We start from the raw sequence: 12335 nt of genomic DNA on the forward strand, positions 1-12335 counted from the left end.
AATATGACCTAACAATTTCAAATATATTGTTTGTGTCTCTCTTAAACATCATCATTGTGTTACTCTCTTCTTCAGTTAAAAAAATGTTATAGTTACGTACTCAAACCTTTAAAGCAAAACGATCTTGGATTGATTCCTTGGTCAAAGACATTGTGTGACAAAGATGGCAACAAGTGAAATTGATAGACGACTTACCATTTTGCAATTGCTTATACCTATGGTATTAACAGTCCATGGTCACTACCACTTCCGTGGAGGTTCGACTTCTTTCAGATTTCTGGACACATCCGATCCTCAATTCCATAAGGTGAGTAACACCAGTCAAGAAATGAAGTGAGTAGGAAAGTGCCAGAAGACAATAGAGTACGTTTACAATGGGCCAGTAGTGCCAAGAAACACAATTGTATGTAGTTTATTATAGTCTGATTGAGATATTCAAATGAGAACTAATCACCCATCTGAGAGAGAGAGAGAGAGAGAGAGAGAGAGATAGAATCTTTATGATACTAAATGGATGTTGTTAAATTTTTAAGATAGGTTATTAAGACAAAATAGAATAAGGTTATTGAAACATTATGCGCTAGAAACTGATCCGACTATGTATTGAATAAGCTTTTCATCAGGTAGCTTTATGGCAATTTTTGAAGGAAGGGATTAGTTGAAAGAAAATGAGTCAAGATTTAACGAATGACATTAATTTATCTCTTTGATTCTTAGGTGGAAATGGTTTTGATATCAGGCTGGTCTTTAGATCTGAGTCCCTGTGGAATCAAATGTAACGAATCAGCTATTGGGTCATCCACCATCCAATCTCGAATAGACATGATAAACGCATATGGAGATAATACTCTCTTTGGGAATTGGAGTCTCGAAGTCTTGGATAAGAATGGAAATATATCTCAAACTGAGATCACAGACGAAGTAAGTTATTCTTCCTTAGCGCACGACATCACTATAAATCTAATTAACCTTCTCCTTACCAACGATAGGAAAATCGTCACATTCCTTACGATACAACCAATATTTTTCTTATTCAAATTTATCTTGTACATCAAAACAATTAAAGAAAATGAACCGTGTGTTATAGAGCATGTTTTACTAAAGAAATTATGTATGGCAAGAACTCTACTGCTATTGTGTTTGAGTGATAAAAACTCTATTTTTGTGTTAGTTGGATGTGAAGCCTTGCGGAAAATGCTGAAAATGTCTGGTAAGGAGAGAGTTAATTAGCTAAAATCTTACATTCAGATTGTTTGCGTAGCCACTTATATCATTTCAGTCAAATGATTTAAGATTTTACACATAGTAACTCTTGGACTTCAAATCTTGGTTTCTTGAAGTTTTAGAATTCTTAGTGTTGCAGTGCCAAACAAAGCATGTATGATTAAAACAAAGATAGCGGAACGCCATGGTTCACTTAGATTTTAATGTTGTATCACTTGATGCGGTGGAAAATAAATTGGTACCTTTTTTTCGTTTCTCATCTTCTATATTTTTGTCTTATCACTTACATATTTTAAGTCATTTCAAAGAACCAATTTGCTATAACTAATCATTATTTTTATATTGTATTTATACACACAGATATGCACACACACATGTACACACACACACACACACACACACACACACACACACACACGAAATGTGCTTATTCCATCTTTTGTGCCGTTATGATCCTCCTCGATCCCTAAGATCCAGATATCAACTCCTTCTTTGTGTACCTAAAAAGACTCGAAAACATTTTCTGATAGGGCATTGTCTCATGCCGCCCCAATTGTGTGGAATTCACTCCCATTAGATGTTAGAAGTAGAGTATTATCGTCTGAAATTACATTCAAAAAGTACCTTAAAACACACCTGATGAATTCTTCTTTGTCTTAATAATGTTATTAATGGAACTATTTGTATATAAATTGTCCATGATATTGAGAAGTGTTATTATTATATGTAGCATGTATGATTTCTCCTGTCAATGTGCGCCGAGAGCTGATTGGCTCTATATAGATATATCATATTATTATTATTCATAATTCTTGCAGCTTTTAAACAGTTATACAATACAGAAATCAAGGATAGCCAGTCTAATTTGAACAGTTTAAGAAAAAGAAAATCCGTCAATCTGCTGATGTTCTTTGAACAAAATGAAGTTTTAAACATTTTGGCCAAAAAGTTCATCCTTGAGATATGGATTGTTTTTGGGAGTTTTTAACAGGATGAGGATCATTTTAATCGATCGATACGTGAAGAACATGGTTACTTTCATGGCAAAAATGGATTCCTGTATCAGGGGTTTAGACAAACAAACATTGTATTGCATCATTTAAAGATACATGCAAGGCGAAATCTTACGTTTTCATGCTTATTGCGCCAGTCAACACTTCAGTTATTGTCTTGATCAGACTGCACGATGGACCAGTTATTGGTTAACTACTCACATCATCCTCCAGCCGAATATAGCATACCACACACAAAACTGTGTTTAACCTTGAACCTTAATTGTCTGTTTGATGTTATTTAGTGATAACTAACCAACAGAATGGCGGTCTAAAAACAATGACAAAGAGCTTAGTGAAATTAATTTCGTTCCTTTAATTAACAACTGGATGTCTGTACACTCCTTGTCAGATATTTTAGAGTTCATCAGGTTTGCCATAGACTATTACCCTTGAAGAAATTATGACGTGTTATCACTATGAAAAATATAACAGCAGTAGATTTACGGTTCTATCATGTTAACAAGAAACAGTCAAACACACCTGGTGGTGTAAAAATTGATGTCTTATATCTTTTTCTAATTTTTTTGGTGTGATTTACTAAAAAAATGGAGCTAAACTTTAGACCAAACCAATCTATAGAACCACATTTTCATGTATACATATTAAGTTATTCTAAGAGACTGAAATCAGGTCCAGCAAGTTGAATGATATTAAGAAGGATTAATTGACATAACTCTGGTTTTTACCATTGAACTAACATTTTTGAAGAAAAAAATGGTTACCTTGGATGAAGAATGAACGACAAAATTTGATACTTTAATGGAATACTTTACCTAATGATGTTTGAAATTAATTTGTTTTCATTTTTGCCACTTATGATGTTTATGGGCAAACCCTATCTTGTTTTGTTTTAAAAAATTCATTTGTCTATTTTTTATAGGTAAACAGCAAAATTAACAGCAAAGTGAGCAACCTGAACGTTGTGGCCAATTGGCTCCAAGAAATAGCCTACTTTGAAACAAGCATAAATGCATTGTATGAATATACTGATATCGTGTGAGTAGAAAGGAAATCCCACGTTTTCAAAATATGTATTTAATGCCAAGGTCATTCATTCCCTTGACTCTTTGGGCCTTTTAAACTTAAATCTTAAGCTAGCTTTGGAATTTTAATATGCACGTCATAAAAATATCTTTAATCGTAGAATATAAAATATACTGTGAGACAAAAGTATTGCAACAAAAACTCAAAAAGCTGTAGTGACGTGTTCTGAAAAACAAAATATAATTTTTAAAAATTTTGGCTTGAAAACTCGTCCTTCAAATATCGGTCTATTCAAATGGACCATCATCTTGTTTTTGACTAGATTAGGGCTAATCTAATAAATCCAAGTGTGAAGGACGAGTTTTCTGGCCATTAAAAATAAAAACAGGCTATTTTTTTTTCCAAAGTACTGCAGTACAACTCTTGAAATAAATGAGATGTCGCGGTCTTCACATTTTAATATAGATATTATATTTCATTATGCTACGTTTTTGTTTCGTTAATCACTTTTACGATTGTCTCTGAAACAAGAACTTTACATAATTGAACTCAGACTTAATACACTCAACACCAGACAAATTATGAAATATAAATATTATACATTTTGCAAGGACAACCACACTAATTCTTCGACAATAAACTCGGTGATTGGACCCCAAAACAACCCAGTCATTTATGATGATGGTGATAATCATGTTAAAATTAATTATGTTGATGAAGATGATGGTGATGATGAAAACGAAGATGGTAATGATGATGATAATAATAATAATAATAATAATAATAATAATAATAATAATAATAATAATAATAATGATGATGATGTGATGATGATGATGATGATGATGATGATGATGATGTGATGATGATGTAATTTGTAAAAACAATGATAATAATAATAATAATAATAATAATAATAATAATAATAATAATAATAATAATAATAATAATAATAATTAATGATGATGATAATATATGATGATGAAGATGATGTGATGATGATGATGATGATGATGATTATGGTGTTAAAATAATAATAGATAAAATAATAATAATAATAATAATAATAATAATAATAATAATAATAATAATAATAATAATAATATAATAATAATAATAATAATAATAATAATAATAATAATAATAATAATAATAATAATAATAATAATAATAATAATAATAATAATATATAATAATGATAATGATGATGATGATGATGATGATGATTATGGTGTTAAAAATAATAATAAAGATAATAATAATAATAATAATAATAATAATAATAATAATAATAATATAATAATATAATAATAATAATTTAATAATAATAATAATAAATAATAATATATATAATAATAATAATATATAATAATAATAATAATAATAAACCCACATTAATATCATGTTTCTTTTTTTTAAAAGTCGAATTCATTCGTATAATTACTATATTTTCCACATTGATTGTCAATTTCCCACAACTGTAATTCCCCCTTTTTGTTTATTTTCTTAAAGATTGAATGGCCAATCGTGGATCAACCTTACATTGCAAGGCTGTCACGTTGACAAAGTGACTGGCCAATGTCCATACCACATACAACAAAAGATTAGGCCAGGGGAGAGGAGTGATACGAAACAACCTAATAGAAGTCCACTTGTCTTGTACAAGCCCATATACAGGTCTGAATAATGGAGTAGATAACAATGCTTTTTGTATTTATTTATCTATTTTTTAAAATTTATTTATTTATTTATTTATTTATTTATTTATTTATTTATTTATTTATTTATTTATTTATTTATTGCTTTGTTGGTGCGACATTGTGGTGACATTTTCAAACGAAGGCTCGTGAAGACTGATGATGATGATGATGATGATGATGACGACGACGACCATGATGATGATGATGATGAAGATGATGATGATGATGATGATGATGATGATGATGATGATGATGATGATGATGATGATGATGATGATGATGATGTGTGGAAACATAAACTGAGTATGTGTATACATGGCCATAAATATTATAATTTTGTTTGACAGAGTAAAGATGGATGAAGTGACTCGCATTCCAATCACTGCTACAGATAACGACGGGGATAAAGTAAAATGCCGAGTTGCTCGTTGGGTCGCTTTGTCTGAAGTCAGAGCACTTCCAAACACCGTTGTAACATCTGATGTAAGTTATGGATATATTTATGGGGATTATAACCATGGTGATGGAGATTGCTATCTAGATGAAGATGTTATTGATGATGATGACGATGATGATGATAATGACGACGACGACGACGATGATGATGATGATGATGATGATGATGATGATGATGATGATGATGGCGGCGGTGGTGGTAGCGATTTGTATAATATGATGCATATTACTTACTTACTTAGGCCGCCCCCCTTGCGGCCCCCAACTAGAGCCACAAGTCTTCGCCATTCTGTCCTGTCCTCCATAAGTGTACTCAACTCCCGGGTGTTGTCCATTCCTGTGTCATCTAGCAGACAGTCAATGTATGTTTTATTCTTCCTGCCTCTGTTTCTGGTTCTCTCAGGCGGTTCCCATAGAACCACTGCTTGCAATCTCCTCCTTGTGTCTGCAGCAGTGCCCCACAAGTCTCAGTCTTCTCTTTTGTATCTTCGAAGTCACTGGGGGAGGTCACTGTAGAGCTCTTCATTTGATATGTGCTCTTTCCAGCTTACGTTGAAGACCATCCGCAGCATACGAGTGTAGCAGCCGTCCAGTTGCTTCTCATGGGCTTTTGTTAGAGTCCATGTCGCTGCTCCATATAGAAGTACTGACTCTACCGTTGCCAGGAACAGTCTTTTCTTTATTTCCCTCTGTAGGTTTGAACTCCAGATTTTCCTGAAAGGTGTGATGCAGATTGCTTTTGTTAAATAAAATAAATTAAATAAAATAAATTCCGTATATTCACCCGAAAGGGGAAGTTTGTCTTTAGGGTCTATTCGACGGGAAGACAGGAATAACCCAGGTGTCGGCTGCAATGCAGTACCTTTCGGGTAAGAAGCAAAGACAGTACCGCTGAGCCACGCTGCTCAATGGGGTATGGTTACGGTCATGGTGATATGTAGTTAGTGACGGAGTCAGCCGGTTGTCCCCAATTGGCAGGGTACGCCGGACACACACACACACACACACACACACACACACACACACATATATATATATATATATATATATATATATATATATATATATATATATATATATATATATTCAAAGAACCGTAAAATATTGTGTGAAGTCCCTTATTTAAGCGAGTCTGTTAACACTGAGAACGCACAAAGAAGCGCTACGAGGCCTTGCCTAACAGTCGCCATCTATCCTGATTGTTCAAATCATTCGCACCTTACAAATACAAAAGGGAGATACGTTTAAGATATTTTTTCAAAGATATAATTCGTCTATAAGGAAAAATAACATAATAATTCAAAGAACTGTAACAACTTGGAATAATCTAGAGTTTGAGACCAAATTGATAAAGAACTTACTAACATAATATTTGATTTTGATGAAGAATGGATATTATTGCAGTTTGAATATCAAATATTTGAAACTCTCGAATGTACAAATTTGGACATACCAAATGAATGTAATAGAGTTAATTATATTATACCACGAATTTTGAATACGACACTTATTTATGTATTAGATATTTAATTCTCAATGTTATCATTTAGTTAACATTAAATCCTGTTTATATAATTGATAAATTGTATCTATGCATAACAGTTACGCAGAGCATATAAAGGTCATTAGAACCTATTAGCTCTTAAACGATACGATCCGATCATTCTATTATGTTTTTCTTGTTTGATTGTTATCTTGATCTGCTAATTATTTCCCTTTGAAGTATGTTCTCGCTAGGTAACATTGAAATTGAGCGACAACAAAGGCCCCTAGCGCTGGACTGTGCGGCTTTGTGGTCTAGTGGTATGGCTCTCGCCTTCGGATTGGAAGGTCCAGGGTTAGAGATCCGCTCTGAGCGGAGCATCGTTGAGTCCGTGGAACAGGCTCTTTACTCACATTCTCTCACCATACCCAGATGCAAAATGAGTGCCTGGCCCTTAACTGCGTTGTCTTTGCCCAAATAATTGTAATATTGCATAACAGGCGTCATGTCTCGTCCACATGTTAAGTGTTGCTATTGGTTGTACGTTTAAAGCGCTTTGAGCACATTTCGTGGATATTGCGCTATATAAATGCTCTATTTAAAAAAAAAATTGGAGTATGGGTAGAGAATTGAGAAGGACACGATGAATTAGTTGATAACGGATAAAGATGGGAAAGGTGGGTGGGTGGCTCTGCGTTTCTATGGCAGGGGTGTTGGGGTGCCGGGGAGGGGAGGGGAGGGGAGGAAAGAAACATTTTGTCTGCAATGCAAATCCTATTTCCTCACCGTCTTTTCTAGTGCGTTGTCGAGGTTGGCCCTTTTAACAGTGCCACGGATGGATCCTGGGGGATGGTCAACTTCCTTGTCGAGGATGTTCCACACCAAACTATCACTATGGGATCCTTCACCAAAGTGGCTCTTAGTGATACACTTAGCTCTTCCCAGGTCGAGGTGAGTAAAGTAACGTTATGCGTATTTTGAAAATCAATATAGAATGTTGAAGTAAATATATAACTTTGAACCGATTTTCAATATGGAAACTTATTTCTCACTAAAATGAAAAAAGAAAAAGATTTAATTTCCTGGAAACCAGTTAACAGCCCTTCTCTAGAAAAACATGTATTTAAAAATTTGGCCATAAAACTTCGTCCTTCAAACATCGATCGATTTAAGTTATCTTTATCTTGGCAAAAACTCCCAGGCTTGAGAGCTTTTGCCAAGATGAGGGTCATTTATTGAAGGACGAGTTTTATTGACACATTTTTAAAACCGTACATAACAGTTAACTGGTTAATTCTTTTTAAGTTTCTAGTGCAGGCCCTGCATATAGTGGAGGATCCATTTTTTGTGCTGCCTACAACTTGTGTGAATGGTTCGGAACATGTGTCAACTTTTTACGTGTACAGCGGCGCGCATGTACGCATACCTCTGTACGCCTCAGTACATCCAAACAAACCAAACAATGTGTAAGTATCTATTTTGTTTCATCTTTTAAAATTTATTTATTTATCTATTTGTCTATTTCTTGGATAATGTGTGTCAAACCTTTTATTTAACTCATTTGAATGAGCTTTTTACAACCTTGCTGGTACCATTCTTTATTATAAAGGTGTTTATTTTTTTTTCTAACTGTGTCAAAGTTAATCGATTTTATAATCTTAAACCACAGTTTGTTTGTTTGTTTCTTTGTTTGCCTTTGTTTTGTTTTTCGGGGGGGGGGGGTATTAAACTATTTGTCTCTATATTGAATCATTGTTACTGAAACAGTCCACTGCAATATCATAAGAAAATATGGTCGTGTAATGATTTATTAACCAGTTAACTGTCTTACTTTGGAAAGACATGTATTTAATAATTTGGCCAGACCTCGAGAGGTCCCAGGTTTGATAATTTTTGGCAAGGTGAGGGTCATATAAATCGATCGATATTTGAAGGATGAGTTTTCTGGCCAATTAAAAAAAAGAAACATACGCCTCTTTCCAGAGTACGGCAGCTAACTGGTTAATGCCAAACGTGTAGGTAGACTACGTGACATGCAGTTGACACAATCTAAGCTGAATAAATGGTACCCAAACAGCATCATTAAAGCTCCTTCCCATTTTGATATACTTCTTAACTTAGCAATATTATCTGTATCCTTAGAGAATACTAAGTAACTGTCAGCATTATGGCCATGATTAAAATGATAATATCGAGGCATGAAAGTCAGGGGCTCCTTCCCTATGTGAGTTTTAATGTCAAGTCGTTAATTATAGCATTTGAGTATTAATGGTATATGTTTAAGTAAAATAAACACCATTCCTTCCCGTCATATAAACTGCACGAGGTCACAAACATTGTGTGTGCAAACATAGAAGTTTATAGTCTGTTAGAGAGAATTTAATGAGAAGTTATCACCTAACTGAGAATAGAAAGCTCCGAAAACCTGAACCAAATTTATATTAGCATTATGAGTGAGAGTTTGTTAATCGACTTGGCATGGCCTGACATTGATATTAAAACCCAATTGCCACTCCAAAAGTTTCTTGTCTCTGTATTTTAATCTCGGATTATGGTTTACTTGGTGAGTAGTTATCGACTACTCGGATCTCCAATGTTATATAAAAATGCACTGTATTTGTTGATCGCCCTACCATATTACGAGGAAGTGCTCAGAGCGCATTATTGGGGCATTAACAATTCAATTTGGGAAGCAATTAAGTCTTAAGATGCTTTTAAAATATAGCTTTCAATGAAGAATGCCGTAATTCTTTTGGAAATTTGTTTAAGAGGGTAGGGACGTTTTTAGAAAAAGATCGTCTTCCACATGACGCGTAAGAGCTCTGTCCTTGAGTAACAAGCAATTTTCCATCGTATGACGAGCGGAGGGATCGGGTAGGTGTATATATATCTCCAGTTTATCGTAAAGATAAGTTGGTTGACACTTGTCGAGTCATTTAAAACACAATATCATAACTTTGTACAATATTCACTCCTTAACAGGAAACCAATAAAGCTCTTTTAGCAGAGGTGACGTGTGATATTTCCTGCTGCGTTTAGGGACTAATCTTGCAGTATTGTTTTGAACTCTTTGCAGTTACAATAGTCAAATTTGAATGTAATCGTTGTGTTGACAACTATACTTGTCTTCTAACGTTTCAAGAGGATGAAGCTGACTTCGCCTTTTGTCCTGACACGAGCTAGTTTTACCTGTTCACAACTTAGTCATGTTTTATATAGACTTCATATTTGTCTTGCATATTCCAGACGATTCCTCCTCTAAATCTCACAATGTGAGAATATTTATTTCATGCACTAAAATGAACGTTGATTCTAAAAGTTTTGCTTTGAACCAATGTTTGTTGATTCTTTTGATATCTTCCTATCCTTCTCAACAGTCAAATTGACCGTTTCCACGTGACCATGTTTCCTCAACGAATAGTGGATATTGACAAACCTACTGACGTGATTGGAAGAGAAAGTGAGAGAGTAAGGAATTCATATATTAAATGGCTGGTGGATATGAACGATGTAGGACACTACATCTTACAAGCCATTGCCATCGACTCGGATGGGTAAGGGAGAAAATCATTATAGAACTATTTATTTATTTATTTATTTACCTTTTTAATTATTATGGGATTATTCAACATCGTTGAAATCGACACTATTTTGATAGTATTCCCATTACAATGAGCCATAATAATTTGGTTTATCTATCAGGATTGCAAATAAGTACACGTCGGGTGGAGTATCAAAGAAACTCATTTCGATTTCGATATTATGATAAATAATATAAACAGACAATGATTAAAATTTCATCGCATTTAAACATTAAAATTGATTGTTTGAAAAAGTCACCACGATATTTATTGAAGGTCATCATATACACGAAATAATGTTCATGTCAATCGTAAACGTCATGCAAATTTTGGTGACGATTTGTGCCGTGGGTCGTGAACCTGGCATAAAACCCCTGATTTGCCAATTATAGTCATATTATACACATTCATTCAGGTGTCCATGAAAACCCGACTGCACGAATTGTTAAATATTGTTAATGAGGCACAGTAAAAATAGTTTTGCTTTTAGGAGGTGATATCCACAATTTCTTTTTTTTCAAGCGATTTTCAATACGTTCCTAGCCAACGACAAAATGTGACATGTGGGGCGAGGCATAACGTTGTGGCGTCGCTAATATAACTTTTTATTGCGACAGAGACAATACTGTTACCGGCCATGTAGTTATTTTACACCTGAGTGCGGTGAGAGAATGTGAGCAAGGAGAATATTGCAAGGACTCGATTTTGAGTCACTCAGAGCTGGACTCAAACCAAGAGCCTTGAGCTTTCAAGGCGATTGTCATACCACAAAACCACAAAGCCGCACAAGAAATTAAAATTTAGCTTTAGATTGTGGAGGATTAAAGGAAGTTGATACAATGATCATCCAACTACTTTTGTGTTGTAGACTTGTATGTTTGATTTTTTAAAATTTGTATTATCCACAGGTTTGACAGTAAAGATTGCAGTTTTGACGTTGAAGTAAAAGGTACACATTCCTCTACCTGTGCAGGAAATGAATTCTTCTTCTTCTTCTTCTTCTTCTTCTTCTTCTTCTTCTTCTTCTTCTTCTTCTTCTTCTTCTTCTTCTTCTTCTTCTTCTTCTTCTTTTTTTTCTTCTTCTTCTTCTTCTTCTTCTTCTTCTTCTTCTTCTTCTTCTTCTTCTTCTTCTTCTTCTTCTTCTTCTTCCCTCAACATATTTTAAAGATCACCTTATTCATATCATAAGCAAGGCAATTTGCCCTGAGGATTGGTTTTGAGCTAGGATATAAGTAGCTCATGGTCAGCCATTGATACAATGCTGCAAATTGAGCTCTAACGGAGACAGTTTCTTATTCAAGAAAAACATATTATCGAAAGCTATACTCGCTCCGTCTTCAACTTGATAGTGCAACGTAGTTGACTTGGCACTTCGCTTTTTAAAAAAAGTATACCAAACTGTAATCCATTCTAAATGACAACGCATTTCAAAATCTTCTGTTAATACATTTGAAGCTAATCTCTTATGCGCCTTTAAATTTTTTTCGTGTAAAAAGGTGCATAAAAATTATAACTTCAACTGTATGAAAAGCTATATTCTTTTATAAGGAATGATGGCAGAAACAAATGAATTAGTTTAAAATGTTTTTGAAGTGTTGTAATGATGAAAATGCGTCAAATCAATATTAATATGTGATTTGCCCTCTCAAAACCGTAATATGTGATGATGGGACAGATGTCTTGACCAGAAATGTCAGAATTTATCATTTCCAACTGTGAACATTTATATATCATGTCGTGACCACAAAAGGACACAAACTTTACCCAAGTTTCATTCTTTTGACTAAATTATCGATTTGTATCTGCATCTAAATCACCAAGACATGGCGCGCTTTTTGGTGTGTTTTGGTCA

The 12335-nt window shown here is 34.1% G+C and overlaps 1 protein-coding gene across 1 annotated transcript in view; it reads left to right on the top strand.

Annotated features, from left to right (window-relative positions):
- LOC144980207 (uncharacterized) overlaps positions 1–12335 on the top strand; it is a 37658-nt gene that overhangs the window by 2214 nt on the left and 23109 nt on the right. The window contains exons 2-10 of the mRNA XM_078927824.1: positions 76–307; positions 718–921; positions 3160–3275; positions 4776–4940; positions 5311–5446; positions 7701–7853; positions 8208–8368; positions 10280–10456; positions 11392–11432. Of these exons, the coding sequence (XP_078783950.1) occupies positions 164–307; positions 718–921; positions 3160–3275; positions 4776–4940; positions 5311–5446; positions 7701–7853; positions 8208–8368; positions 10280–10456; positions 11392–11432 (1297 nt within the window). The 5' untranslated portion in view covers positions 76–163. The remainder of the gene's footprint in view (positions 1–75; positions 308–717; positions 922–3159; positions 3276–4775; positions 4941–5310; positions 5447–7700; positions 7854–8207; positions 8369–10279; positions 10457–11391; positions 11433–12335) is intronic.

The sequence above is a fragment of the Berghia stephanieae genome, chromosome 1 (assembly GCF_034508935.2).
Source record: "Berghia stephanieae isolate SIO BIC M18660-M18661 chromosome 1, UCSD_Bste_1.3, whole genome shotgun sequence".
In the NCBI taxonomy this organism is placed as follows: Eukaryota; Metazoa; Mollusca; class Gastropoda; order Nudibranchia; family Aeolidiidae; genus Berghia; species Berghia stephanieae.